The sequence below is a fragment of the Parastagonospora nodorum genome, assembly GCF_000146915.1.
Source record: "Parastagonospora nodorum SN15 chromosome Unknown scaffold_7, whole genome shotgun sequence".
Classification (NCBI taxonomy): Eukaryota; Fungi; Ascomycota; class Dothideomycetes; order Pleosporales; family Phaeosphaeriaceae; genus Parastagonospora; species Parastagonospora nodorum.
This window is the reverse complement of record NW_001884555.1, coordinates 1,268,814-1,296,421: the sequence shown is the minus strand read 5'-3', so window position 1 is coordinate 1,296,421 and position 27,608 is coordinate 1,268,814. Positions and strand designations below refer to the sequence as shown.

General features: G+C 52.1%; 15 protein-coding genes across 15 annotated transcripts; 11 read left to right on the top strand and 4 right to left on the bottom strand.

The window, feature by feature from the left end:
• Nucleotides 1-173: 173 nt before the first annotated feature.
• Nucleotides 174-1,080, top strand: SNOG_05379 (hypothetical protein; the record flags this gene model as incomplete). The annotated part of the gene is made up of 2 exons (XM_001795732.1): nucleotides 174-218; nucleotides 322-1,080. 2 exons carry the CDS (start codon nucleotides 174-176, stop codon nucleotides 1,078-1,080), a joined length of 804 nt encoding a protein of 267 aa, XP_001795784.1.
• A 362-nt stretch (nucleotides 1,081-1,442) lies between these two features.
• Nucleotides 1,443-2,311, top strand: SNOG_05378 (hypothetical protein; the record flags this gene model as incomplete). The annotated part of the gene is made up of 3 exons (XM_001795731.1): nucleotides 1,443-1,489; nucleotides 1,542-1,717; nucleotides 1,779-2,311. 3 exons carry the CDS (start codon nucleotides 1,443-1,445, stop codon nucleotides 2,309-2,311), a joined length of 756 nt encoding a protein of 251 aa, XP_001795783.1.
• Nucleotides 2,312-2,788: 477 nt separating this feature from the next.
• On the top strand, nucleotides 2,789-3,387 carry SNOG_05377 (hypothetical protein; the record flags this gene model as incomplete). Its single annotated transcript, XM_001795730.1, has 2 exons — nucleotides 2,789-2,865; nucleotides 3,105-3,387. 2 exons carry the CDS (start codon nucleotides 2,789-2,791, stop codon nucleotides 3,385-3,387), a joined length of 360 nt encoding a protein of 119 aa, XP_001795782.1.
• A 705-nt stretch (nucleotides 3,388-4,092) lies between these two features.
• On the bottom strand, nucleotides 4,093-5,515 carry SNOG_05376 (hypothetical protein; the record flags this gene model as incomplete). The annotated part of the gene is made up of 2 exons (XM_001795729.1): nucleotides 4,093-4,282; nucleotides 4,326-5,515. 2 exons carry the CDS (start codon nucleotides 5,513-5,515, stop codon nucleotides 4,093-4,095), a joined length of 1,380 nt encoding a protein of 459 aa, XP_001795781.1.
• Nucleotides 5,516-5,620: 105 nt separating this feature from the next.
• SNOG_05375 (hypothetical protein) lies at nucleotides 5,621-5,958 on the top strand (the record flags this gene model as incomplete). The annotated part of the gene is made up of 2 exons (XM_001795728.1): nucleotides 5,621-5,788; nucleotides 5,887-5,958. 2 exons carry the CDS (start codon nucleotides 5,621-5,623, stop codon nucleotides 5,956-5,958), a joined length of 240 nt encoding a protein of 79 aa, XP_001795780.1.
• Nucleotides 5,959-6,518: 560 nt separating this feature from the next.
• On the bottom strand, nucleotides 6,519-8,308 carry SNOG_05374 (hypothetical protein; the record flags this gene model as incomplete). The annotated part of the gene is made up of 4 exons (XM_001795727.1): nucleotides 8,251-8,308; nucleotides 8,007-8,202; nucleotides 6,679-7,953; nucleotides 6,519-6,623 (listed from the first exon to the last, which is right to left on the bottom strand). Exons 2-4 carry the CDS (start codon nucleotides 8,169-8,171, stop codon nucleotides 6,519-6,521), a joined length of 1,545 nt encoding a protein of 514 aa, XP_001795779.1. The 5' UTR covers nucleotides 8,172-8,202; nucleotides 8,251-8,308.
• Nucleotides 8,309-8,515: 207 nt separating this feature from the next.
• On the top strand, nucleotides 8,516-10,386 carry SNOG_05373 (hypothetical protein; the record flags this gene model as incomplete). Its single annotated transcript, XM_001795726.1, has 4 exons — nucleotides 8,516-9,444; nucleotides 9,595-10,087; nucleotides 10,141-10,230; nucleotides 10,285-10,386. Exons 1-4 carry the CDS (start codon nucleotides 8,969-8,971, stop codon nucleotides 10,384-10,386), a joined length of 1,161 nt encoding a protein of 386 aa, XP_001795778.1. The 5' UTR covers nucleotides 8,516-8,968.
• Nucleotides 10,387-11,327: 941 nt separating this feature from the next.
• SNOG_05372 (hypothetical protein) lies at nucleotides 11,328-12,348 on the top strand (the record flags this gene model as incomplete). Its single annotated transcript, XM_001795725.1, has 2 exons — nucleotides 11,328-11,787; nucleotides 11,840-12,348. The coding sequence occupies 2 exons, from the start codon at nucleotides 11,328-11,330 to the stop codon at nucleotides 12,346-12,348; spliced, it is 969 nt and encodes a 322-aa protein (XP_001795777.1).
• Nucleotides 12,349-12,698: 350 nt separating this feature from the next.
• Nucleotides 12,699-13,418, bottom strand: SNOG_05371 (hypothetical protein; the record flags this gene model as incomplete). Its single annotated transcript, XM_001795724.1, has 2 exons — nucleotides 12,699-13,243; nucleotides 13,331-13,418. The coding sequence occupies 2 exons, from the start codon at nucleotides 13,416-13,418 to the stop codon at nucleotides 12,699-12,701; spliced, it is 633 nt and encodes a 210-aa protein (XP_001795776.1).
• Nucleotides 13,419-14,687: 1,269 nt separating this feature from the next.
• SNOG_05370 (hypothetical protein) lies at nucleotides 14,688-16,737 on the top strand (the record flags this gene model as incomplete). The annotated part of the gene is made up of 5 exons (XM_001795723.1): nucleotides 14,688-15,098; nucleotides 15,287-15,781; nucleotides 15,828-16,172; nucleotides 16,221-16,415; nucleotides 16,495-16,737. 5 exons carry the CDS (start codon nucleotides 14,688-14,690, stop codon nucleotides 16,735-16,737), a joined length of 1,689 nt encoding a protein of 562 aa, XP_001795775.1.
• Nucleotides 16,738-17,088: 351 nt separating this feature from the next.
• On the top strand, nucleotides 17,089-18,537 carry SNOG_05369 (hypothetical protein; the record flags this gene model as incomplete). Its single annotated transcript, XM_001795722.1, has 2 exons — nucleotides 17,089-17,598; nucleotides 17,896-18,537. The coding sequence occupies 2 exons, from the start codon at nucleotides 17,089-17,091 to the stop codon at nucleotides 18,535-18,537; spliced, it is 1,152 nt and encodes a 383-aa protein (XP_001795774.1).
• A 703-nt stretch (nucleotides 18,538-19,240) lies between these two features.
• SNOG_05367 (hypothetical protein) lies at nucleotides 19,241-19,471 on the top strand (the record flags this gene model as incomplete). The annotated part of the gene is made up of 2 exons (XM_001795721.1): nucleotides 19,241-19,352; nucleotides 19,401-19,471. 2 exons carry the CDS (start codon nucleotides 19,241-19,243, stop codon nucleotides 19,469-19,471), a joined length of 183 nt encoding a protein of 60 aa, XP_001795773.1.
• A 2,765-nt stretch (nucleotides 19,472-22,236) lies between these two features.
• SNOG_05366 (hypothetical protein) lies at nucleotides 22,237-23,112 on the top strand (the record flags this gene model as incomplete). Its single annotated transcript, XM_001795720.1, has 1 exon — nucleotides 22,237-23,112. The coding sequence occupies one exon, from the start codon at nucleotides 22,237-22,239 to the stop codon at nucleotides 23,110-23,112; it is 876 nt and encodes a 291-aa protein (XP_001795772.1).
• Nucleotides 23,113-24,955: 1,843 nt separating this feature from the next.
• Nucleotides 24,956-25,721, bottom strand: SNOG_05365 (hypothetical protein). Its single transcript, XM_001795719.1, has 2 exons — nucleotides 25,621-25,721; nucleotides 24,956-25,566 (listed from the first exon to the last, which is right to left on the bottom strand). The coding sequence occupies exons 1-2, from the start codon at nucleotides 25,694-25,696 to the stop codon at nucleotides 25,265-25,267; spliced, it is 378 nt and encodes a 125-aa protein (XP_001795771.1). The 5' UTR covers nucleotides 25,697-25,721; the 3' UTR covers nucleotides 24,956-25,264.
• A 653-nt stretch (nucleotides 25,722-26,374) lies between these two features.
• SNOG_05364 (hypothetical protein) lies at nucleotides 26,375-27,606 on the top strand (the record flags this gene model as incomplete). Its single annotated transcript, XM_001795718.1, has 2 exons — nucleotides 26,375-26,826; nucleotides 26,877-27,606. The coding sequence occupies 2 exons, from the start codon at nucleotides 26,375-26,377 to the stop codon at nucleotides 27,244-27,246; spliced, it is 822 nt and encodes a 273-aa protein (XP_001795770.1). The 3' UTR covers nucleotides 27,247-27,606.
• Nucleotides 27,607-27,608: the final 2 nt, after the last annotated feature.

The following is a 27,608-nucleotide window of genomic DNA, read 5'->3' as shown; positions in this document are numbered from 1 at the left end:
AGCGTCTCAGCGTCCCCTTACTCCTGACAACGAACATCTCAAGAGGACGCGCAACAGCAACCGCTCGCAAGCTTCGAGCTTCGCATGTCGCACACTCCGTACCCTCAACATCTCTGGAGCAGGCGAGGACCAATTATCCGTTGGTCTAATCGCTTCTACCCGTGTCAAGCGCCATGCGAGGCAGGATCGCAACCATCGCAGCTGCCGCAGTAACGCTAGTGGGGCTAATCACCTTCTTCCTCTTCGTATCCGTCCCATCCTCCCCTGCATCTATATTCCGACGACCAGCCCAGCCTGTGCCAGGCGTCGAGCCATATAAAGGCTCGAATCGGATCCGTTGCAGCGACTCCGCCCAAACCGAAGGATGCATCCGGAGATCCTGCTGCGCGCCTAATCGTCAAGGTGAAGCTTGACGCAGAAGACGCCTCCTGGACCCAGAAACTCGAACCATCATGGCAACACAACATCATCACCGTCGAGGCCATGTACTCGCACGCTCATCCCAAAGCTCATCGCCCAGATAAAGGTCGCGTGGCCAATGCGTATCTAATGTGGATCATCGAGAACTACAACAACCTGCCAGAAACCCTGGTCTTCATTCCCCCGAGAGATACTCTTGAAAAACACCATTTTGGCTTCCACAATCCTTTGCTCAATCTCAAGATCCCGTTTATCCAGGAATCTGGCTTTGCGAACTTGCGCTGTCCGACGCAGAAGTCACAGACTACGTGCAACGACAAAGTCCTCAAGCCCATGCAGCCGCCTTACGAGCTCCGGACGCTGGAAGAAAAAGTTCCAAAAAGCTGGCACAATCTGTTTGGCAACGACAAAGAGGTGCCGCAGCAGATCGCCACGGTGTTGGGAAACGCGTTTGCGGTCAGTAAGGCGCAGGTGCGGAAGAGGAGTGTGGAGGAGTATCTGAAGTACTGGACGTGGTTGAACAATACCATCATGGACGATGATTCCTCGGGGCTGTTGATGGAGTATCTTTGGCCGACTGTGTTTGGGAAAGAGGCGATATCTTGCCCGGAGAAGGCGCAGTGCGAGTGTGATCTTTATGGCAGGTGTGATGATATCTAGAGATTTATGGGCGCATCAGCATTTCTATCTACATACGGGTATATTGATGGTACTTGTTAAATTCGCGTTCTTTTTACTGTCCTTTTCAATCTCCTCGTTTATCTCTCTTTCTCACCGAAGAGGCGAAAGTCCCACCCACCAAGCAATAAAATACCGTTCTGGACACCTACTTGCGCAAAACGGTGGTCGCAGGCACTCTCACCCCACGCACAAAGAGCTCCTTCACTGCGTATTCACGACCATGGCTCTCACCTTTGCTTCTCGCTTAGCGTCCATTCGAGCCCGCCCTCGGTTATATAAACTGGCCCCGAACGTCTGCACCATAGACTCTACTCACTCTCCAAGAAGATCTCGAATCCCAAATGTCGAGCCCTGTCACCGCTGTGAGAGCGAAGGCCCCGTTGGTCGGGTATTTTATCATCCTGCTTAAATGCGAGTCTCTGCTCACGCTCCAAAAACAGGTCTACCACCAGTCAAGGCATCGTCGTCGTCCAGATTGGCCCCGATCGTGAGAAACATCAGGTCCATAAGGTTTTGCTCATGCATCATTCGGAATACTTCCGAAAGGCGTTAGTGGGGTCGTGGAAGGAAGCCACGGAGCAAGTGGTGAAATTGGAGGATGTGGAATCATCAACATGTGAGTCCTGACCAGAGCTACGCTCTACAAACATGGACACCGCTAATTAAACGTTGTCTAGTCCGCATTTTCGTGCATTGGATCTACACGCAGGAGCTGCCTCGAGATCAAGACGGCTGGGCCGATCTGTCGGTTGTACCACCTTCTAACGATTACTGGATGGACTACCTGATGTCCGAGCTAGTCAAAGCGTACGTCTTCGGGGACCGCTTCCTGGCTCCAGAATTTTGTCGTGCAGTCAATAACGCCTCTGTCAAACACACACCGCTGGGTAGCTCCTTCTTCGACGAAGATGGCTGCTTTTCGATAGACTACGCCTTCAAGAATATCCGGCCTTCTAGTGTATTGCTACAGCACTTGGTAGACATGTACTGCACCGTCTGGCGTGAAGACGCAGACGTGTTCGACGAGAGTGCCTTTGACAAGTTGCCTAACAGCTTCATTCGACGTGTCATTCAAAGACTCAAAAACGATGACCACCGTCCTAAGAAGAAGTGCTGCTACCTTGAGCACGCTTCTGAACAAGAGAAGGAGAATTGCTTAGCATTGCACATAAACTACGACAAAAATGTTGACATCGCTTACTTTCAGTAAGCATAGAAGCCAGACTCTCGGACACGATTACAGCAGGCTTAGCCTGTCTGCAACGTCGATTGAACAGAAGCTCACGGTCAGAAATCCATGAGCCCTAGAAAGAGTGCACATGCGCCGATATCTGAATGTACAATACAAATATCAAGACAAACGTGCTCCAGCTACCGTGACCGAAATTCTCTCCTTCACTGCACCCTCATCTGCAGCGCCCGTACCCTGCAGAATAGCTATTAGACTCCACATATCCCAGACTCACCATTCACGTGCCACCTTGTGATGCTTGTGCTCGTAAGAAGTTCGAGGTGAGAGATAGTTCCCGAACCTTGGAAAGTCCACATTGAGGTGCATGCCAAGCGTTAGCGCGTATCTCTCTCACGCTCTTTCCAAACCTGGGAAGCGAAGGACTCGCCTCTCACCTCTAATCTCTCAACCTCTCAAGTTCTGACTTCTAATGCCCAACACCCGCATACAGTCAACATGTCGGCCGCAACGCCTGCGAGGGAGGCGAAGGCGCAACCTCCGGGAGTTGCGAAAGATCCATTGCCATCCGTCGGGTATGCATGCCACTTTTCATTCACCGATCAGTTGTCTAATTCATTGCTCTAGACTCGCCAGTACCCACTGCATGGTACTTGTCAAAGTCGGCCCCAAGAGCGTACACTACCACGTTCACAAGGCTTTACTTGTTCATCATTCGGAATACTTTCGCAACGCCTTGACGGGTCCATGAACAGAGGCGCAAAAGCAGGTGGTAACTCTCGATGATGTCGAATCCTCAACCTGTAAGTCACAGTCACTCAATCGAAGCATTTCCTGCCATCTTCAAGCTTCTTCAATCGCATACTGAGCTGCTTGCACTAGTCACGCTCTTCGTGCACTGGCTGTACCATCAAGAAATACCTACAGACGGAAAAGTCTGGGCTCGCTTGTCGATGCCCAGTGTACATTTTTTCTGGATGAATTATGGTCTACGAGAGTATATAAAGGCATACAGCTTTGGCGATCGCTTTGCTGTGCCCGCTTTCTCTCGCGCATCCAACAATGCCCTTGCGCAAACAGATCTCAGTGGATACTAGTCCTATTTCGATGGAGAGTCGACGGCGTACGCCTTCGAAAACATCCCTTCGGATCGCGTCATACTACAGCGCCTAGTGGACTGGTACTGTGCATGCTGGAGGGCCACCTCTTCTCAGTTCGATGCAACAACCCTCGCCGGCCTCCCTGACGCATTTATAAGACGCGCTATGGGAAGATTCTGCGAGCTCAAAGGTATAAATAACCTGGAATTGTGGGAAAGCCGCTGCTATCTGGAACATTCGTAGGATGAGGAGAAGGCATCGTGTGAAAAACTGCACATGTGCTACGACAAGGAAGATGACATCGCCACTTTTAAGTAAGTAAACAAGGCAAGGTTTCTTCCGGTGCACAGAGGGTTGAACTCACTTTCTTCACTTCGGTTATCGAACCAGAGTAGGCGTACATAGGTGTGTCACGTCCTGAATCCCGAATTTCATACAGGCGAGCACATTTCACTGTAGTACGGCACTCTCCTCTTGAGTTCTTGTTTATTTTGCATTCCTTCTAAGATCAATGAATTTATCGATTAAGCAGGCCATAATGTTACGCTCGATCCAAGGCTTCTGACAACCAAGCGAACAGATGTGATTCTTGATGGCCGGGCACATGTTCAATTGTCCATCATTTTGAGTATCATCGCAAATACGATCCATCATGATTCGAAACATTATCACTAAGAATAAGAATTACCGAAATCCCTCCTCTCACTCCCCTCCCTTCCCAAACAATCTCTTAAACACCCCAACCTTCTTCCTCTTCTCCACCTGCACCTCCACCTTCTCCACCTTGACCTCATCCACAATCTTCTCCCCCCTCCTCGCAACCCACTCCCTTACCTCCCTCTCCTGCGCCCCCTCCCAAAACCCCTTCTCCTCAAACCTCTCCCCCCACAACCTTCTTAATCCACTCATCCCAGTCTTGCTCATGCCACCCACACCTCGACCCCCACTTCTCCGTAATCAGGCGCTCAAACGCAGCAACTTCGTTCGTCGCGCACTCAGGGCAGAGCGTGGGGAGCGGTGCGAAAGAAGACGGTTCGGATTGTGTTTGGATATGGGGATGGTAGAATGCGTAAAGGTTGTTTGCGAAGGGAGAGTAGCGCGGCGAAGGACATGATGCGCGCGTGCAATGTCGAGTCGTAAATTCCCATCGCCACTCACTGTCGAGGGGTTGTTTACCCCCGGACGAAGAGCCAATAACCCGTCGTTTCAACTTCTCATTCAATTCCTTCTCTTCGCTCTTCCTCTGCAGCCGGAACTCTTCGAGGAAAATCTCAAACTCCCCCGCAATCTCGCCCAGCGTCTTGCGACCAGCGTTCTGCCTCAGACGCTCGTAGTTACTTTTACACCACGCATTCGCATCCCTGAGATCCTGCGCTGCGTGCGTGGGACAATAGCCTCGTAGCTTGGATAGCGAGTAGGGGCCTTGCGGGAGGTAGAATGCCAAGCCGAGATGCGTGGGCGAGTAAAGCGTGCTGCAGGATGGGGATAGGCAGGGGATGTAATTATCTAGCGGATTATACGGGCCTGGTGGGGTGGTAGAGGGAAGCGCTGCGGGCGCAGATTGCACGGAGAAGGTGGAAGTGGTGGATTGGAAAGAAGATACGCGGCGCTCCAGTGCGAGGGAGGGGGGCGTAAAGTCTTCTGGGGCTTTTGCGTGGGATTGCCGGCGGCTTGGGGGAAGAGAGTGCACTGATGCAGAGAAACGCTGGCTGGCACGCGGTTTGCTGAAGTTGAGTTGGCTTGATCGCGTGTTATGTGGTGGCAGTGTTGAGGATGGCTGGGGACCGATAGAGTATCTTGACGAGGCGGGATTTGAGGCTACTGATGGAGGTCGTGACCGATACCGCGTTGGAGCGCATTGGACGCTGTGGCGTTGTGGATGGTTTTGTTGACGCTGGTATTGTAGTGGTGTTGGCTTGGGTCTTGATGGCAATTCTGGCTCTGCAAATCGAACAGTTGGCGGCGACGATCTGATGCTGGTTGTAGAATGCCTCGATCTTATGCTCGACTTCATCGAAGAGCGTTTTGGCAAGCTAGAAGAAGACAAAGAAGAGACGCTGGACACATTGCTGAGAGAGTACTGATCCGATGTGGGTGTGGTATTACCACTCGAAGTCCTGTCCATGTCTATGTGTTGGTCCTGCATTTTTCTGTACTTTTCGCACACACCAGACGAAGGCGTGTTAATAACAGGAGCATCTCGCGTTGAAGTATCTTTGGCGCCGCTAAGATGAGTTATGGGGTGCATGACAATGTTGGCGACGTCAAATCTGTTGTTCAGGTTTCTGAAACGAAGCGCAAGGGGAATGCGAGGGTAATGCCGGACGGCCGCCTGATCACCACCATGCGGGAAATGGCCGATGCAATGACCACCGAAATTTACAGGCAGTTGGTCCCAGTAGGTGGAGCCCTTAATGGACGTCCCAGAATAGAATGCGAGAGGTTAGAAAGACTTGCAATTGGCGTTGTGCAACAAAGCTATGAGGTTAGCAACAGCAAGCCCACACAGACAGCAGTAAAGACGGCTCAAAGTCTTCCTTAACATATGCAGCCAAGGTCCATACATAGACGGCTACATCAATAAACATCTAGAGACACGGCACACGGGGGCCAACCGATCCCACAGCATCCGCCAAATGGTTCAGCTACGTCGTAAAGAGTTGCGGCGGCAGACGCCATGCCGCGCGCGGGGCAATCCGTGCCCTCGTTAGGGAACGCCATTCGTCTACAGACCGATGTCTCAAGAGACACACGACAATCCGCCGGTCCGCTCGGAGGTTTGAACAGGTCGATGTTCAAGGGGCGGTTATGCGCGTCGTCTGTCATGCGTTAGCTGCATCTGCAGGGTCTGTGCGTTTCTGAGTGAATGATTGGCCATGCCCCACGCATTTGGCCCTAGCCTGGTAGACCATAGTGGCTGTGTAAATGTCGTGTAAAAAGGATTCGTAAATCGTAAGCGGAGTAATAGCAAACATAGATGACGTGATGTTAGCTCGAGCGGAAGGTAGTGCAATGCAGGGCAACGATTGTATGCTAAGTCTATGCGGGGACTGCTTGGAACATCCCAGATGGCTACACAATATGGTACAGGCGTAGTTCGTGCGTCAACAAGAGACGCTGAGCTGAAACTATAGCTTGGCTTGCGGCTTCTCTTTCTTGAGCATGGCCTCGGCGACGAGGCGTCTTTGAATCTTGCCGGTGGCTGTCTTGGGCATGATATCGGTGAAGAAAACCTGCAGTTTGTTAGGCTGTGTCGCGCGATGTATTGAGAAGCGGGATGAAACTTACCTTCTTTGCAAGCTTGAATTTGGAGAGACGCTCTGACATCCATGCCCTGAGCTCTCCCTCGTTGAGCGTCTGGCCATCCTTGAGGACGATCGCAAGACCGACATCCTGTCCGTACATCTCATCCTCAATCGCGAAGCTAACTGCTTCAGACACAGCTGGGTGTTGCGCAATGACATTGTCGAGCTCAATGGGACTGATCTTTTCTCCGCCCTTGTTAATCAACTCCTTGATCCTGCCGGTGATGATCACGTAGCCATCGGCATCCATCAAGCCTTGGTCGCCAGTGCGGAAGAAGCCGCCCTTGGTGAAGGAAGAGGCGTTGGCGCTGGGGTTGTTTAGGTAACCCTTAGTAACATTCTCCCCACGGATGCAGATCTCTGCCTCTTTGCCTTGCGGTACTTCGTCGCCGGCATCGTTGAGGATCTTGACCTCGACGCCTTGGCCTAGCCCCACGCTACCGGGCTTACGCTGGCCCGGCGGCAGAGGGTTGCTGGTCATCTGGTGGGCAGCCTCAGTCATCGCATAGGCCTCCAGTACAGGCGCGCCAAGAGCCTTCTCCAGCTCATGGAAGGTCTTCGGGGAGAGGGGAGATGAGCATGATCGAATGAAGCGGATCTCTGGCTTTGGGCTCGGGATGGGGTTCTTGAGCAGGATCTGATGAATCGTAGGAACAGCGGTGTACCAGTTCGCCTTGTGCTCTGCAAAGTCTTTCCAAAAAACAGTTGCAGAGAACTTCAGTGGCACAACAACTGAGCCACCAGAAGCCAAGGGTGCAAGGAAGCCAGCCAGCAAGCCATGCACGTGGAAAAGTGGCATGACCAGCATGGTGCGATCCTTGGGCGTTAGCTCATAGGTTCCTTGGATGTTCTTCATGGTGCGCAGCAGGTTGCGGTGCGTCAGAGGAACAGCTTTGGGACGCCCTGTAGTGCCTGATGTATGAAGTACCAGCGCGACATCGTCTGGCTGCGCAACTTCGAGTTGAGCTTTCTTGCCAGCCAGTTTGCCGGTCTCCTTGACATCTAGCACAACCTCGCTGCCGTTGTAGTAGCACTCGGCGATGGCCGCATTGTACTTCCGCGCTGCTCTCACCGCTGCTGCGTCCTGTGCGAAAGCACCCTTGGGTACGAGTGCGATGGCGGAGCTGAGATCGTCGATGTAGAATTCGAATTCGGACTGCTTGTATGCCGGGTTCAGAGGCGCCGCAATCGCTCGCTGCCATGATGCGGCAATAAAGGAGACGATGAATTCGTATGTGTTGGGAAGGGCGATGGAGACCTGTGAAAGGATGAGCAAACTGTCATATCCTGTGGTTCAACATTTTCACGTACAGCTGCTTGCGCCGAAACACCGACATTCGCCAACTGCTGCTGGAATGCCTTCACATCGGCAGTGAGCTTCTGGTAGGAGACATGCAGCGCAGGACTGCCAGGCACGATGATGGCAGTCGCGGATGAGTCCTTGGAAAAGGCATCGGCCAGCGTAGAGGGTGACATATTGCGCTTTGTGTGTAGAGATAAGGGATGACTGCTACTTGTCAGATCAGATCAGTGCCATCGGGTATATCACTTGTACATCTGGAGGACCTGCTAATCGCTCAATTGCAACAACGACGAAACTAACAATTCAATATATACACCAGAACCTGCTGATGGAAAGATGAGTCTAATGAGTCTGTTCCGTCCTCTATCGAACAAGTACTTCTCCGAGGCGCATCGCGTGCATGACGCGATTCACCCGGTGCCTGCAGCGCACGTGACGCTTGGCGCGGGATGGCTCCGCGATTCGGCTGCTGAGGTAACGGCGTCTGGCTTCACGACCACCACTTCACGTCACTCGGGGCGCAAACATCACCTGCGTCCGATCGTCCTTACCACTTCTTTGCACTGGACTATTCTTCTTCCTCTTTACAATATTAACCGCACCAGGGAGCAGCCAGCAGTTGCCGGATCGCGCAGTCGCACCTGCAGGATTCTTGCTAACACCATGGCGTCCCAGGATAACAAGAAGGCGCAAGGCCTGCCCAACCCTTATGGCCTCCCGAATCCTTATGCCCAAGGAGGGCTCCCCAATCCTTATGCTTCAGCGACTGTCGCCTCTGCTGCGCCCGTCAAGTGGACTGAAGAGCAGGCCAAGGCCGAGCAGATGAAGAAAACTGGTATCTACACGACTTGCTCCACACGTTGATATTGGATCACTGGACTTATGTGAATGTGCAGCTTCCCACTTTCACAACCCCCACAATATCAAACGCCCCCAGGCCAAGAAATCCGGACCCGCCAAAAAGCCCGCCATGCCTGTCGTGTCTGTGACCGCGCAAGATGCCTCCCGCGTCACCAATTCCCAGCAGCACGGCATCGACTACTATCGGAGTACCGCAGACGACGATGCTTCTATCCTCGAAGAGCGAAGGCAGCGCCAGTACGACGAACGCCAGCGAAAGAAGGAGCAGAAGAAGTTCCAGAAGCAGCACGGGTACTGGAACCCGACCGCTCCCCTCAAGCCCGAGCGCTACTCAAACTTGAAGGCATACAGGGCAAGCGGTGGTTATGCGCGCAAGAAGCAGGACTTTGATGCTTTCCTGCGACAAGCTGCTCAGAAGTCCAAGTCTCGCGAGACTAGCGAAGCTTCCAACAAGTCGCGCCCAGCTTCGCCCTCCAGTGAACAGATGCCGGGACCAACCATGAAGAAGCCGTCATTCGCCCCGCCTGCTTCCTATGACCCTGCGACTGCCTCGCAACCAGCAGACATGCAGGCAGAAGAAGACCCGTATGCTCGCCGCATGCGCCTGTCGCAACAGCAACATGCGCCACCGCCCCCACCATCAGCAGTTTCGTCTGCGGCTCCTCCGCCTCCCCCGCCTTCGCAGTCTGCTCCAATTCCAACTCCGGTACCCGCTGCACCGGGCACTTCTTCCAGTGCTGTATACCAGGGCGCAACAATCTCAGGCCCACCCGTCCGCTATGCAAATGCTACCATATCCGCACCGCCTGTCCGCTACGAGCACCCAGACGTCCCGATGGGCGACGCCGACGAACCTGCCTACGATGAGCGTCCCGCAAAGCGCCCCAAGATCAGCAAGGCCGAAGCCATGATGGCCAAGATGGGCTATGTCAAGGGACAGGGTCTCGGCAAGAACAACGACGGTGTCGTCACTCATCTCGAGGTCAAGAAGCGCAAGGAACAACAGAAAGGCAGCACGTTCGACGAAGACGGCGGCAAAGTCAAGTCCCAGCAAGTCTGGGACGTCCGTGGAGGTATGCGCAATCAGCAAGACGAGCCCGGCAAGTTTGGCGAAGAATCGACCGTTGTGGTGGCCTGGGGATGCGTTGATGGCATCGATTGGGACGAAAATGCCCAGCGAAACGATGGTGGTATCCGACAGGATTTGGGCGAGGTGTTCGGCGCCAAGGTATGCCTTTAACAACTCTTCACTCCGATCATATACTAACGCTACGATTTCAGTTCGGTCATGTTCAACAAGTCCAGATCGACGAAGGCAACAAGGATGGCGTGGTCTATATCAAGTTCGAATCCGTCATGAGCGCGTTGAACGTGAGTTTAAACTTTCCTGTACCAAAACAAGTCCATACTAACGCGGAGATGTAGGCTGTCAATCGCTTTGACGAGGGCTACGAGTTCCAAGGCCGCAAGATTCGCGCGCATTTCTACGATGAGAAGAAGTGGCATGCAGGGATTTGGGATCATTGAGGTGTATCCAAATTGGGCTTGTTGCGGAGTAGGACGGTTCTGGCATGTGGGGGGCACAATCATCTTGCGATACGTGTGTCGTGTCAGGGAGTTGAATATGTACGAATAGGATGGTCAGACTCTGCATTGAAAGTAACTCAGTTTCAGGGTAAGCATGAGCAAAGCAATTTGCTCATTTGATCGAAGTGTTCAATCATACTCATTGCGTTGCTCGTGCATCAAGAACATGAAAAACTAACTACTATAAAAGAAGCAGTCACTGTGCCAATGAGTGATACCTTGCTCTGCGTTGTCTCAACCCTAGCAAAGCGCATTTGCTTGAGGTCTGATCCAGGAGGTCAAGATGGTCGAGGTGGGTAGTCTAGCTTGGCACCACTTTCCTCGCTTCGGCACCCCAAAGTCAATCTCACATCATGCTGCCGCTTATCCGCTCCGCACTTCGTGATGTACCCTGCGCAGATCTCAATCATACAGCACACATCATACAGCATAAAAATGTTTTCACTAGGGATGCCTCACTTCCTGGGAACTGTTGAACATTCAACGTTCACACCGCTGCACAAATGCACTTCACACCATCCTCAACCCACCCGTCAGCTTCGTCCTCAGCAAGTGCGCGAGTAGTGCGCCGTCGTCTGGTGAGCCCAATTGTTGAGTGTCAAACCAGGTCCGTTGCCATGCTATGTCGTCTAGCGCCTTGCGCGGTCTATTCGCCGCGCCTTCTTTGATGTCCAGATGCTATCGACGTCATAGTCTGAGATCGTCACCCTTCTCCATAAAACTCGTCCACGACGCCATGCAGCGACGCGTACGAGGTTTATCGCCTTTCTTGGCTTGGGTATTCGAAAAGGTTGCTGTTGTCGGAATCGTTTAATCGTTTTTCGTTTCATTCACTTTTTCCTTCACTACAACCACTGTTCACGCTTCGCTTCACCGACAACATGCGCTTCTTCAACCGCCGTCACGCATCCGACGATACTGTAGTAACTGCCGCAACACCCGCTACCGACGTACCTGCAACAGAACTCTCGAAGCAACAAATCAAACGCGCAACGCGAACACGCAAGACCTGGGCCCTGATAACATCATTTTTCCTCTTCGTCGCACTAGTCTTCCTCATACTCGTCGAGATATCAAACATCAAGAATCAGAAGATTATCAATGGCTGGTACTTCATACGTCTCGACCTTAGCAACATCGTGCCGGCATCCGTACCGAATTCTGCCTTGATCAATACCATTGCGCAGACGTTGGGACTGCACGACTTCTATCAAGTTGGACTATGGGGATTCTGTGAGGGGTACATAGGCGAGGGAGTCACTTTCTGTTCTAAGCCACAGACCTTGTACTGGTTCAATCCAGTGGAAATCTTGAGGAATGAGCTTCTTGCTGGGGCGTCGAGTACGTTGTATTCTTGTATCCCACCCAAGGCAGCACTAACAGTACATACTAGTTAATCTTCCCGCCGACATCAACGACATCCTCGACCTCATCCAATACGTCTCCCAATGGATGTTCGGCCTCTTCCTCACAGGCACCTGCCTAACCTTTGTCCTCATCTTCCTGATGCCCCTCTCCGTCTTCACCCGCTGGCTCGCGCTGCCCGTCGCCATCTTCGCCTTCCTGAACGCACTGATCGTAACCGTCGCATCCGTTATTGCAACTGTCATGTTCATCATCTTCCGCAACACTATTACTGGCGTGGCACAGCTGAACATTGGCGCGGAGATTGGAACCACGATCTTCGTCTTCATGTGGATCGCCAGCGCATTCACAATCTTCGCATGGCTTGTGCAGATGGGACTGTGTTGTTGCTGCGCTTCAAGGAGAGATGTCAAGACGGGACGCAAGAGGGGGAGTGAGAAGGCATACCATAGTGCACTGAGTGGTATACATCCAACGACCGCCGGCGCGCCGAAGACGGAACAGCCAAGGAAGAAGCGATTCTGGCAGCGTCGCTAGAAGCGCAGCATACCGGCGAACGCGAGCCTTGAGGATGGAGCATTGGCCCGCCCTATAGGCGCGCAGTTCGATGGTACAAAAGACGTGTTTTGAACTTCATTCAGCGAGCATGGCGTTGGTCTGTGACTGTTTTTGGCATACGCATCGCATCGCATTGCATTGCATTGCATTGCATTGGAAGGCATGTATACGAACCTATTATGTACATATACCTAATGATATCTTCATCGACCATTTTTGCGGTTCAAATTGAAATGCCATCTATCGCTATATCAGAAAACATCTCATCCGGGGTATCTAAAGCACGCTAAAAACAAATCACCATCCCTATCCCAACACCTGCTTCTCGGTCATGTAGTTTTCGAAGCAAATTTTAGCTTCTCCAACTCCGTCATATCCACGACCCTCAACTCCCTGCGCGCCCACAACACCACGCTCAGCACGAACCCAGGCAGAAACCCGCCACCAACAGCCAGGCCTTCGCTCCACTCATGGCCCGAGAAGAACTCCGCAACCGCCATCAACACACACAGCCCCGCATTCGCAGGAACCATGTACTTCGCCAACATCTCCGCCACTTCATCCGACACATACGGCACAGCTCTCCTCTCCACTTGCGCCGCTTGATATCCTCCCCTCTTCCCCTTATTTGCCTTCAAATCCGCACTGTTTAAAATGCTGATTTTTTGCGGCGCCAGTGGGAGGAAGTACAGCGTGTACGCGCTTGCGAGGAAACTTGCTATCGCTGCGAGACTCGGCATGACGGTAGAGATGCTGAGGAGCAGAGGGATGTGCAGGAGTGCGGGGGCGAGGGGCAGCGCGCTGAGGAGGAGCGTGTAGATGCGTGTTGTGGATGTGTCGCGCGCGGAGAGGGTGGAGATGAGGTGGTCTTGGTCTGGCGGGAGGTGTTAGCTGTGAGAGGGACGCGTATGTGTTTGAGAGCTGCATCACAAGAAAAGAGGGTTTGGTAGGGCTTATGTACCTTGTTCGTCCATGCCTTGCTCTACGGCGTCTTCGTCGTCGGATTCGGACGGGTATTGGAATGTTTTGCGGAGGCGCGTGGCTGCCATTTTGTGGGTCGGAGCGTTTTGTTTACGTGTGGGAAGAGGACAATATGAGGCTTCTGTTATCAGGAGTACAATAGTAAGCACGGGAGCGAAATGTGGCTTCTTGGACAGGCAGCAATTGTTTGTGAAAGATGGTTGAAAGCTAAGCTTGAGCCACGTGCGATGACGTTGCGGGGAGCTTCCGCTCAGTGGACCCTGAAATTTAGCGCGCATTGGGTGTCGCGATGGATTCATCTCGTGCTCACCCATCACAGCAATGATCAATTCATCACAGACATAGTAGTCGAATACTCGATTCTTCGCGATTAATCTTTGGAAGAACAAAAGCTTCTCATGTGACCACTGCGAGTACCCTCAGAACGTGCATACGCCAATCAATCCGATGGCTCTTCTGGCGGCAATTGACATCGCTCTATTGCAGCCTAGCCATGATCAGATGAATTCACCTGACTTGCTATATCTATGAATACTTACTTCGTTAAGACGCCAGGGAACTTTCAGAACGTATTGTCTGGTCACTGATTTTCGGCCAGCCGGTGATGTTTCGTACTTCTCAACAGTCTACGATGTACATGTTAGTGAATGAACATGCTGCTACGGATACTAAGCAGTCACGACATACGCCTACATGAAAATATCTGTCTGGTCCATACTCAGCTAGGCACTCTTTCTCTATGAGTTTTTTTACCAAGTAATTAGATTCGAGTGGTTGCAGTATGAGTCCGTTTGGTGTAGCGTCAGTCATAGCTGAAATTAGGCAAGTGTACTGTTGGTCAAGATCTTCAGAGCAGGACAGGAATTGGGCCGATCTTTATCACATGTAAGTGTCTGGCGCATGTTGTGCCATTTTAGAGTGCCGTGCACACGGTACACATGCGCTCACACACAAGTTCGCGCACATCACACGACTGCTATCTTGCACACGGCTTGTGCTCAGAGAGTTCGACTTTGAGCTCCTATACAACGCCAAAAGTCAACCCATTGAGTTGCAGACAGCTACAAGCGGCCGAAGAACTTAGCATCGCAAAACTGGACGAGTAGACTTAACAGAATCGAAGCAGTAGAAGTACAACCCGGAAAAGTTGGGTCTGCACGACTGTGTTCTGGTCTCCATATTGGTGTTGCGCACTCGTCCTATGAAGGCGGCTTTCCGGTCAACTGTGGAAGGCCGTGTAACAATGCTCGGCCTCACCACCCTTTATCTGTGTCTGCGACCGACACTCTCTCCTAGGTTTCATCACGAACTGTCTGCAATTCGGCGAGAGACAAACGATGGCCACAGACTTCTTCCATCAATCCCTATGCTTGCAACGTAACTCCGTAGCAGGCGAGTTTTACGAGCGTAATGCCGGCCTTGTCTTCGAGAAAGACGAGACTCGTACTAAGGTGGAGCTACGTTGTTGGTCTGGTGTAGACCTTGCCGCGTACAAGAAGAAAAAGAAATCGCCGTCAGATCAAGGACCATCGGTTGCGGAATCATCCGGATGCGCAGAACAGAACAAGCAAACTCCAGTAGTCGATGTACAGCATGATTCGACAATGGCAGCTACACGGATGTACACAGGCGGTCATGTGGAGTCCGTCAGTGTCGGATGTGGGCGCGAGCAAAATTCGACTATGCCTGCATCAACCCGTTATATGATCATGAACGTCAATCTCCTGACCTTGGAAGACCTGATACAGGTATGTTTTTTGACATTTCAAATATGTAATTCTGGGATTGACACTCAGTTCTCAGGCCACAAATGCACTATTCAGGATATTGTAAGGTCTCACGCGCTGCGAGCTGTCCTTAAGGCTGACTATCACACAGTTACATCAGGCAGGTGAACTCACGTCAACGTCTGCAAATCACAAAAGAAAATTTCCAGCTCCTGGTGCTGGGATGTCGGGTCTTCCCACAATTTGGGGAGTTTCTGATCGACTTCAAGTGGAAGTTGAAGGAAACAAAGATTGGTCCGCCACGAATCAGGTTTCGTCCGATCCTCAAGCTGAAATGTGAAAGGAGTCCCGGCTTTGGTAAGTGGTCAATCTGGATCTTGATAATTGGTGCTTCTTCTGAAAATGGCCTGGAGACTGCCTATGTCGTTAGATTCATGGAATTTACCAATAGGGATGAAAGGCCATCGTGGTCTCTACGTCAATTTGCCGTGTACCACAAATTCCGGGAGTTACCAACTCGCTACTCGACCTGGATCCTTGTAGGATCCTCTCAGCGTACAGAGAAATGCTTCGACGACTTCGCCAGAACAGTGCTCGATCCGTACACCGCCAATCCTTTTGAGCTTCATATCATCTTCCACGACGTTGCAATCGCGTCGTGGCGGCCATATTTAGCTCACCTGCATGATGATATGGTGGAGTTGGTAGGTTACAATACACCTTCTACGATGACCGTCTAACTTGAAGTAGTCCACGAGATCCATTATCACGACTATTGAGAAGGACGAGTCTTTGCGCGGCGGCTATGCTGTTGACGTAAAAGACTACCAAAGTCTCAAAGAGATCGAAGATCAGCTCTCGGACGTGATTCTATGTTTGGATGCAACATTTGAGAGCATCAACACTCTCACCGAAATGTATCGTCGACATTACTGTGGCCCACTTCAAGATCCTGAACGCAGCGAATACATCACTAACAGACAGTGGGAAAGCGATGAGATGTACGTGGCATTAGAAGAGAAAGTGAACGAAGTTGCATACTCTCGAAAGAAGGCAGAAGCACTTCTCATGAAAGCGCAGAACACGCGTGCCTTGGTAGGATGCTAAACTCCGACAACAAATACAAGACTGACCGGTTTCCAGGTCTCTTCATTACTGGAAAGGATGAATGGCCACAATCTCGACCAACAGATGGCTGCGCTGCAAAATCTTGAAAGACAAGGACAAGAAGAAAACGCCATGATGCGACAACTAGCAGAGAAAAGCAGCCACGACTCCACCAGCGTGCGGATACTCACAATCATCACTTTGATCTACCTTCCATGTACCGTCGTATCAGTAAGTAAAAAGCATAGTCTAGAGAAATCGTTTTATCAGATCTTCGCTAATATATTTGAAGAGCTTCTACTCTACCCAGTTTGTAGACAAGAAAGAGCTGCCTTCGGGTGAAACAAAGATCAAGTACGCTACAAATGCATGGCTCTTCTTCGCGGTCTCCATACCGTTGACACTCTTTACCATCAGCGTCTGGTACATGTGGGCAAACTCGCGCCGCATTTACCAGTCATTACTATTGATGCAAAAGGACAAGAGGAAGAAGCTTCACGAATGCATCAACGATCTCCGCTCTGAAAAACAAGGGACTGAACTGCCATGTTGATGGTTGCTATGGTGGTCATGCTCAGCGGCTCATGGCGATGCGCAAGCACGTTTTAATCATGTTGGAGTCTCACCGTAGCTCTCGCGGAGAGGAAAACGAACCTGCAGATGTCATGTTCTGCTTGCTCTTCTACTTGCTGGTCGCGAGACTTCTGACAATAGCTTGTCGCCGGCTTGGAAAAGTCACGGTGGTAAGGCATCTGGTCATTCTTAGTCTACACATGCTGTGATTCCGTTTGCTGGCACACAGCGCAGGAAGGTACAAGAGGAGGAGATGATGGATGGATGGATGGTAAGTATCTAGACATAGTTCTTTCACTTCTGAATACACTTTGTTGTCAATCCGATTCACATGACCACCCAAGTGTATGTCCCCGGCCCTCGAGCCGCGACTTCTCTCCACACATACATCAACGACGTCTTAACAACCCGCTATTTCGACAACAAAATCTCTCGATATCTGCGGCCTTCAGACATCGACAAACTTGCGAACGACCTCAATGTCAGAAACATCGTCGAAAGCGACAGGACTATTCCTCGTGTCAAAAAGAACCTTCTGATCAATGTTATCAAAAGAAAAGGACGCCGTATGTTCATTATATGCGTTGCCGCCAAGATTACGATGCATTATTTGAGCATCTTCCTTCTGCATAGAGCTACTGATGCCGAAATCCCCTTCGCGCATGACAAGTTCATTGACCAACCCCAGGACGTTCGCGACAATGCCAGCCTCTTCAACGAGTTTCAGCACCTTGTACCTCAAGCCCTTACTGGTGGTGGCTTTGCTGCACACTATTCAAGTGCTGGCGTGCCTATTGAGCTGCCTGGCTCTTCACAAGGAGTTGAATCATTAGGATCCGGTGTCAGTGGCACGGTCTACAAGGCTCGACTTGACACAGACTACTGCAAGATTCCAGAAATCACGGCCTAACGTGATGACGTTGGTCTCACCGGAGAAGTTGCCATCAAAGTGTACAAATTGGGCAATAAAGTACAAGAGGTCTATGCCCAAAGAGAAATATCATTCGCCAATACCCTTGCAACACATCGGCCTCACAAACATATCATGAAGTCTTATGCAGCTTTCACGGTTCATACCCAAGGCCAGTCCGAAGACTCTCGCTATCTCGTTAGTGAACTTGCTCAAAACAGTTTACAGGGCCTCATGCTCAATGAAAGCATTTCCCCGGAGAAGATGGCACAGGGTGAAGGTTGGGTGGAGCAGCAGATCCGTGGCCTTGCGGGTGCGCTCAAACTAATCCACGAGCCACAGGACAGTCGCACCGGCGTCCATCACGATATCAAGCCGGACAACATACTTGCTTGTGGCAACGGTGTAACCCTGAAATTCACTGACTGGGGCTGTGCTAGCTTCAGGGCTTCAGATGACACGCCCTTGTCAAGTCCGAAAACGAGCGCGAGAGGGCAGTTCCCATACCTTCCTCCGGAGCATCTGGGTGCTCTCCCTGCTGGTAGCCCTACTGGTCGCCCTCACGATGTTTGGGCACTAGGATGTGTCTTCACAGAGATTTTAGTGTGGTTGACCGAGGGCAAAGACGGTCACGGCACCTTCGCGAAGGATGTGTATGAAAAAGAAGGTGAGCACGATTGCTGGTTCGTCGGTCAGGACAGTACACTGGACCTGTCAAAAGTTCTGAAAGACAAGCTCGACCTCCTTGAATTGAGCAAATGGCGCAATATGATCAGCATCATCCGGACGATGTTCACAATTGACCCTCAAAACCGCATCACGGCTCGGGATTTGGTCACAGCTCTCAACGACTCACAAAACCCAATTTGAGCTGATCTCTCAAATGCCTTGAAAGGTGAGGTGAGATTAGTCTTGAGCCATGGCAGCTCAGCGGGTAGGTACAAGAACGAGTAGGTATTTCTTTTGGTCTACAGTCTTTGCTCTTTGTTTTCCTTAGTACAGCTTCTCATACATCTCAGTATCAATTCTCAATATCCTAGCATTTTTTCTGTCATGATCTTAAGGTAAAACAAATTGAGAAGAGAAACTACACGACTCACCGTTCCCGGTCGAATGACTTCTTACCAAGTTCTGACAAAGTCAGTCAGAAAGGTGTGAAAGTCTACGCATACTCATAGTTCGGCAGATCTACATCACGAGGTGTGGGCTTCAGATTATACAGTGTAAGTGTAAGTCAAAGTCATGGTTCAAGTAGACTTCCGGAACCAGTAACTAGAGCGTCCTGCGCGATGGTCTTTCGCACGGACGTATTTCTTCAATAATTTCAGCTACGCATTCGCATTCCGCCCTGAAATGTTTGCCACTTTCTCCTCTATGATGGTCACAAGACATTCTATAGGGGCGACTAGCCCTACCATCCACCCGAGTCTGAAGAAGATAACTCCAGTCAATCGTCTAGACCTTACGATATCTGGTCCATGGGCGGTCTGTATCTGGATTTGTTGGCTTGGTTCACCGGAGGTAAGGCAGGATACAAAGATTTTGGAGAGGCGAGGAAAGCCAGCCCGACCCCATGGACAAAGACGAGAGCTTCCACTTTGAAAAGCTAGTCTTAGGAAGGCGTACAACGTTATTGAAAGTCGCTGTCCGAGATTTGCTGGATCAATGGGACATTGGTAAAGGTGGTGAGTGGAAGAATCTGGCGATGCTTATCGGGACTATGCCACATCTAGCACCTACGACAAAGCCTACAGCTGCAGAAGTGGTGGAGAATTTGAAGGAGATTTCAACATGGAATATGTAGATATGCGAGCCTCGTGTGATTGGACAGGTAATGTGTAGCTGATTCACCTGTGGGAAAGGGTTCTTATATTGTTGCAAGTTATCATTCTCCTACTTGCGAGACTTTCCTGTGATATTGTTACGCTTCTTGAGTACCGTGATCTGATCCAGACTTAGGTCTCCCGGACTTCATGGTACATGAAGACGTGCAAAGGCTATGAACCGTGCATGGACAAACACTTCACATGCTCGGAATTCTTACAATTGATATATGACTGGTTGTAATCGGCATTTGCGCCTTCGTATGTGGCACTAGACAAGGGAATCGAACGCATAACAGATGACATATCTGAATGAACACGAATGTTGAGCCTATTCACTAAACAATTGCTGCACAGCATGACTTGAAACATGACCTCTGTGCTCCCTCACGGGCACCTATTGCACATCTGCTGTGCGGAGGAGTTAATGCGCCGTCAGTGTTCGTGACGCTGTTCGACCACACCAAATGTCATCTGTCATTTGATTCACTTACCCACCCTGCTACTACATATTAGCCGTGACAGCCGTGTTGGCAGCAACAAAGTGGAGTTGCAGTACGATAGTCTGCATATCATCCACTGTGGTGCTGATTTGAGTTGTGCTCGGCTCGAGGAATAGACACTTCGGATCACTGCCACAACAGGTTGAAGTCTGTCTTGACCTCATCAACCCACAGTAGTGTAATGTAGAGACTGGAATGTGTCACGGCATTCGATGACTTGCGCAAGTGAGCGGTACTGTTGCGACATCGTGCTCTAGGCGAGCCGACATATCGACATGGTACGGTTCGGGGACCCCGCGACCCGCGAAAGTAGCAGTCCAGACACCATGTTTGACAGATACTTTTCATGTCAAGTGCCGACAAGGCTGCTTGCTCGAGCGCGGACAGAGTCCCCAGGACGGGGTGTGCGATCGATCGCAAAGTACCGAACCATGGTTACGAAGAGGCCCAGCAGTGAACCGTTCCAACCCGTACCGTCGGCTGGGGTTCCACGGCCGTTCTTCGAAGCGGAGGACTGTGTTCCCAGACTCTTTCTTACCCCGCTTCAGGGTGTTGCGTAACTTTCTCGACGTTCTCTAGTTGCGCATGGAAGTGAGTTCGGCTGGGTGCTAGGACGCGCGGACAGGTACAATGGGTGACTGTCGGATTACTCAATGACTGTCGCCGAGGAATCAACAAAGAAAACTCTTTCTGCTGACCAGCAGCAGACAATGGTGGCCCTTCCGAGCAGCGATAGGTCCAGCGCAACGGTTGTGGAGAAGGATAGGTATCGATAGGTGGATAAGATAAGGCGCGAATTTTGGCTCTGGCCTACCGCGCGGAACCGAGGCGCCGTGCCGCCCAGTGAAAAACGTGCAAGGCCCACAATTCATTTCCAGCACATGCTCAGAAGCGTGAGAATGCCATCATCGAAAGTGACACCAGAAGTCCAGAAGCAGTGGAGTTGCAGTGAGCCTGTCAAGCGAGAAACGACGTGACGAGTTAGATGCGGCGGCAGCAAAGCAACCGCATCTGCAGCGTGGATGTCACCCTGGCAGCGGTCCACGTCGCAAATCGGCGCACAGCAGGTTTTGGGCAGCAATGGAGAGCACTGGGCCAATGACGAAAATGCAGTGCGCAAATTCTGAGCGACTGAGCGGTTCCACCAGATGTGCGCCGTGAGTGGACGGCCAGCTTTGCAAGCCGGCGACCGTGGCAGCTCTGGGCTCTACGCTTCGAAATGCTGGCCAGAATCTTGGATGTGAATCGGCGAAACCAGGGCGGCGCAAAACCTGCGAAAGCCTCCTGTCTCTCAGCATTTCACCATGAGGCGCAGGCGGCACGTTTCCAAGGATGTTTCGTTGTGCCGTTGTTCAGCTTCAACCACGGGCCCCTGTCTGACCAAGACGCGAGGTGAGCGTACCTGAAGATCACTGCCGGCTGAATGCCTATTCGCTGGGTTCCATGCGGCCTGCTTGCTCCTTGCGGACGCCTGAAACCACAGCTGGCGCTTTTTTGGTCGTTGACTTCGTATTTGACAAGTGCAGAGCGCATTGTCAGCTGGCGCGGCGCAAAGAATGAAAGAGATCCAAGGTGCTGTCATGTGTCAAAGAGTCCCTTTGATCCATTGTAGAGGGCTGTCAACGAGGCGGCTTCTGCTCCAAGGCCGGGTGACCGCCAGCGAGCGCAAAGCGACGGTGTGCAGCGCCAGCGCAATTGTTGAACACACCACGGTCCGTTAATCCACTTTGCAGCTGGGCCGGAGCGATGGACGTACAGGCTGCCACGTTCGCCGGATGTCGTTTAGGCTGTCTCTCCCATGCGCGGAAGATGCGAGCGCGGCTTCGCGGCGACGGCGTTGGCACCATCTGTATTTAGCGGCGTTGCCAGGGGTCCGAGGCGCTAACCTCGACGCTAGTTTCGACGCTTTCTCCCACAAGTGCCGTCCACTCCACAGTGGTTCCTGCTTTCTCTTTCACTCACTCCACACTCACTTTGCCTTAAAAACCACTCTGCTGCCCCATCCTGCCACTCTTTACAGGCTTGAGGCTTTGCACTTGTTCACTTTCATTCCCCCACCTTCACTCCTTCACAGAGATCCAGTATCTCTTCACAGTCCCTACGAGACACCAACTCACTTGAACTGCTAGACGGTTCACTCGTTCCCTGCGAATATCCAAAGACCAGCTATTCCTAGCAACAACACACCTTAGCTTTTCAGCAACAACTCCTGCTATCTAGCAAACAACATTCAATCCACAAAAATGAAGAACTCCATCCTCGCTTCCATGCTCTTTGGCGCACTCGCCGTTGCTGCGCCCGTCGACAGGCGATCTCTCGCCTACAAGACTGAGGTCGTCGTCGAGACCGTCGTTGTCTACACCACTGTCTATGATGACTACCCCGTCGCTTCGGCCACCACCACGCCCGCTGGTTACTTCTACGAGCAGCCCGCCACTCCTTCTGCTAAGCCTACCTCGGCGGCTCCCGCTCCTTCTCCCGCTCCGGAGAAGCCTACCAGCGCCTATGTTGCGCCCCCTCCTCCATCGCCAACTCCGGTTGCCCCTTCATCCGCTCCTGCGCCTGTCGTCGAGTCTCCTAAGCCAATTGAGACTCCCAAGCCCGTCGAGTCGCCCAAGCCAGTCGAGTCGCCCAAGCCCGTGGAGACCCCTCAGCCTGCTCCCGCACCAGCTCCTGTCTCTTCTGCTGCGCCCGCACCCGCGCCCGCTCCTGAATATACCCCCGCACCAGCTCCAGCTCCAGCTCCGTCTAAGCCATCCAGCGGAGGAGCCATGGACTTCAACGACGTCGACATGACCGTCTACAACAACCTCAAGGGCGACCTTGGTGCTTGTGGCAAGCCTCTCTATGACACCGACATGATCGTTGCGCTCTCCAAGGAGGCTTGGGGCGCGTCCACCTACGACGTCATGACTGGCGAGGCAACCAACCCCTGGTGCGGACAGAAGATTGAGGTTTCGTACAACGGTGGTGAGCCCCAGATTGCTACCATCATGGACATGTGCCCTGGCTGCTCTGGCCATGACATCGATCTGTCGCCTGCTGCCTGGAAGGCCGTCACCGGAACAGACGAGCTTACGCGCTACAAGGCCAGCTGGCGCAAGGTGGGCGGCAACTAAGCGCTCCATTTCATTACCTCAACCACGCGCTCCCTCTGCGCGACGAACAATATACCCCTCTATCAAACATTTTTTGCATTACAGCTAGCGCAGGCAGGTCAGCGCTTTGCATGACACGTTACGACTGGGTGATTTTGCACAAGCTTCGGGGTTCCTCTGAGGTCTTGTTTTCGGATTCGCTTTTCCCTCTACTGTTGGACATTTGCTTGTTCTTTGTTTGTCTGGCATTGCTACTCGCAATTTCCAACGCTTCGCTTCTTGTCACTCTTTGAGAAAGTCAGCGCGCGGCGTACACCGGGCGTTGGTATTACCTTTTCACTTCTTGTACACTTGCACCTAGGGCAACATGGTGTGTGGGGAAGCAAGTCTGCGGATACCCTATACTATCATCGGGAGGATAGAAACACATTTCTACCAACAATACAAAAATTGATTCACAACACTTCTCTACTTTGCGCCATGGTTTCTTGACTTTCTCCTATTCACGTATATCTATTATCGCCTCTCATGTCTATAATTCGGAATCCACCGCCCGCGCGCGCACTATTCCTAGCCCTGCCAACAATAACAGCACCCGACTCGCCCGGAATTGCGATGGTCGCGTGTGTTACGTACTTACACAGCCTCCGCACGCACGTTCTCGCAAAGGAATGCAACCCAAGCAACAAAACAAGCCCCCCTCCCCCTTTATTTCACAACGTCATTTGTGATTCTTTATGCAACGTGAATAAACAATGAACGAAACAATGGGCAAGCGAACGGTTGTTCTGTTCGGTGCTTTGTTTCAGCCTGGGGTTGGAAGGGCGATCGATCGGGGATGGCGCCGGGGTGTGGTGGGTGAGGGGCGTGTTTCATGTGGGAGGGAAGGTTTGTGTGAGGGGAGTGTGTACTGTGATGGTTTGTGCGGTTGCGCATTGGGTTTGTGAGGGGGTGTATTGAGGTTTGCGAGGGGAAGGATTGCGTGGACTGTGAGGGTGATGGTGCAAGGACGGGTACGTGACAGAGACATGTGTCTAGTGTCGCGACGATGCAGAGCAGCTGTCAATGTCAAGCCGAAAGTGCATGGCTTGATGCTAGCAGACGATAACTTGCGAACCTCGAGCAGAGAGCTGTGAAGTTCCACGTGCTGAGCTTGATGAGGTTCACAGATCAGAAAGATGCAGATGTCGCATGGAATTCTGGCACGCTGCTCATGGTGGATGGACATCCTCACAATTGCGATATGGCAAGGCTCAGCCAGATAGAAAGCTAGCTACAAACAATAAACATCTCACCTATCTCTGATTAACGAGTAATCAAACATCCAGATCCCAAATGCACTACATGTCCATCTCCTCAACACACCCTCAATATTCATGCGCACTACAATTCTTCCCTACTGTTTTTCTTTCAACAATCTCACTTTTCTTCTTCCTACTCCTCAACAAAACCACCCTTTACCCGGCGGTAACAAGTACTGCTTTCCACACCCCAACGTCTTACTTACTACAAGCAGTAAGTTGGCGCATCTTACCCACCTGCAGAAAACTCTGGCTGGCCCCGGTGGGTGAATGTGGGGGGTTGCTTTTTCACATGCGACTCTCGTTTTCGGTATGCCGAGAAATAGCCGAGCGGCGCGGGCGAGGCTCGGGTGGAAGGATGGTGTGGGAGCGGGAGTGGTGGGAGTCTAGTGGGATTTGTGGTGATGTCAGTGATTTGGGGGTGTCGCGTGGGCTGAATTCAATGAGGGGTGAGTTCTGTGTGATGGTGCTTTTGATGCGAGTTTGGAGTTTCCAGTCGTCTGCTGTGAAAAGAGCATAGGTATACATGAATGACGAAGTGAAGTTAGTAAGAACGTTTTTCACATTTCGTATAGTAATGATGAATTTCCTATAGGTGAAATTAAATCCTATTCGTGTCGCCGTTGAAGCTCCTTCCTTGGAATCTCCACCGCCAGCCGACGGTGCGCAATGGACTCCTACCACTTCTCGTCTCTCAAGGGTATACAAAGAAAGTAGCGCCTATCAACCTCGCTTTTGTTGAACCAGTTCAAATCCAGTCTCTGACAGTACCGTCATCTCCCGCTCGTAATCTTGACATCGCTTCCTGGCGCTTGTATTTGTACAGCAATCTAATCTCGGTCCAGTCGTCATAGCTCATGCTCTTCAATTGTTCATGCAAACATGCTGGCACCGCCAGACTCGACTGCCTCGATCTCCGCTGGCGTCCATGACAGCCGTTGAAAGCGGGCGGGGAGCTCGGAGCGGTCAAAGTATTCGCCTTTGCCGGCCTCGACACGACCAAGCGAAGTGCCGGGAGCACCGCCAATGTGGCCGCCGACGATGGATGAGTAGTTGCTGCTCAGGCCGGGGTTCAGGGGGCCGTGCTGCTGTGCCTTCTTGCGGTAGGATGCGAAAGACTCTGGGAGCGCGTCGGTGGGGGCGGCTGGGTGTGCGTGGGGAGTGTGGTCCACCTCTATTAGATGTGGTTAATTTCAGGTATGCACTGAGAATACAAGCCGACACATACTGGTCGGGATGGTGCGCTTGCCCAGGAAGCGGATCATGGGCTGGCGACCCTGCTGGAGAATCTTGGTCGCGTTCATTGTGAAGAGGACGGAGTCGGAGGATTTCGGAGCTCGGCGGTGGCAGTCGCGCGTTCACAGGCAAATTCAGTATTGGGATTGTCGCGTCAGAGGTGAGTTGGCAGAGATCACAGCGTTGTTATGGATTCAGAGGACGAGAGGAGCGGACAGCAGGAAGCGGGAACGGACGGGTTGGGTGGAGGAGGGGCCGATGGTGTGATGAGGAAGCATAAATGTTCGCGGAAACTAAGACCAACGCCGAGGCCATCCGTGACGCCACATACGCGGTTCCTCCGCATATCGCATGAGGCCATCCGAATTGATACACCAAATATCATCTCATCATCGCCTGAGCGGGATCCTGGCCCTCCTGGCCCTCCAGTGAATGAACAAGCCGATTTTTTTCACGCTGCGTGTGGAACTCTAGCATGCGATTCTGCGGCCGTTCGCAGCGTTCACGCGCCGGGAAAGCGTCTGGGCTCAAGCTACCCTGGCTGACAGCTTGTCCAGCCCGCGTCGCTTTTCTCAACTCTGCAAGATCAACTAACGACCCGCCAATCACCTGCTGCCAACACCGCCAACTCTTGCCTGTTTCTTATCTACCCCACGGAGAAGTCCACTTGCTGACCCCCGCCAATTGCATATCGATATTGGCGTGTCCGAGTCCGGTCCCGCCATCCAGCGTTCTCCTCTTTCTCCATGTACGAGTTGCTGCTGTACGGACAGGTCCCTGTTGGTCGCCATGAGCAAGTGCTGAAGATTCTTGCGGGGGTTGCGGCCATGCAGCCCCTTCGCATCCTCGAGCGATGCATCATCTACAAGCCCCAGCGTGAGCCTGAGGAGCCCGGCTTGAACGTTCGCCGGGGAGGCACTCAAAACATTGCTCTAAAACAGGGCAACAAGCCCGCAACTGCTGCCGCTGCTCTTTACTACACCAAGCTCATACAGAAACTGTCCGAGGATGACTTCGGTGTTGAGCATGGCAAGCCATTGTCTGCTGACGTGAAGGACGGCGAAGAGGCTAAGTGGTCGATGAGATGGGAAGACCAGCCAGACACTGGCGACAGAGGGGTATCGATCCGGTTCACAAACACAACAGACCTGCTCTCCGGTGACCCTCACGCCCACATGATTGCTACGGGACCCAACCGGTGAGTTCTTCAATATTCACCCGGCTGCCAGCAACTAATCCACATCTCAGCTTCGTCACCGAGTACTATGTTGAAGGACATCGCTTTGTCCACGGAAACGTCATCATCTTTCTGCATCGCGTCCTCCATGAGCCCGGCGTTCGCAGTCTCGAAGTAGCTCCCAAGACCCAGCTGCCAGATTTCGCTGCACTGCAGCTCCTCGACATGAGCGGCGCATACATACTCGAGGTGAAACTGCGAGTGCAGGATTTCAAAGATGCAGCGACACTGGAGAGTGGGGTCAACGAGCTGAAGGGCTTTCAAAAGCAGATGGCGGGCTGCGTGGAACTGTCATTGCCGGATCGCCTGTCGCTCGATACGCGCGTCAAGTACAAACCTCCGCATGCTGGCGCTGCCCCAGCACAAAATCGCCCTCGCTGAACACATCGGTGTCGTGGTGTAACGTGTGGTTAGCACGAAGCGTTGTTGGCGAAAGACGCCTGGTGCGACCGAGACAGGTTGCGTAGGACAAGTACAGCACAGTACATATGCGAGGAGGCAATCTTGACTGCTGCTACACTCTCGCTCGGCTGCTACCCAGGCTCTGAAGGGAATACATCCGGGGCAGTGGCAGTCCCATGGACTAGACACTAGGGTCGGCGAAAGGCTCAGATCAAAGGAAGACGACAGTCGGGAGCGGGCATAGCAATGGAAGTCCTGAGCCTGTCCAAGGGCGCATGCTGAAGATCGAAGTAGATCGCTTCGTGGAATTCCAATGCCAATCTTATTCTCGCTCGCCCGTT

Excerpts from the sequence above, each read along its gene's own strand:
- SNOG_05365 (XM_001795719.1), bottom strand. The coding sequence starts at position 25,696 with ATGAACGCGACCAAGATTCTCCAGCAGGGTCGCCAGCCCATGATCCGC. Across the intron at positions 25,567-25,620 it reads CAAGCGCACCATCCCGACCA|AGGTGGACCACACTCCCCAC; the intron begins GTATGTGTCGGC and ends CACATCTAATAG.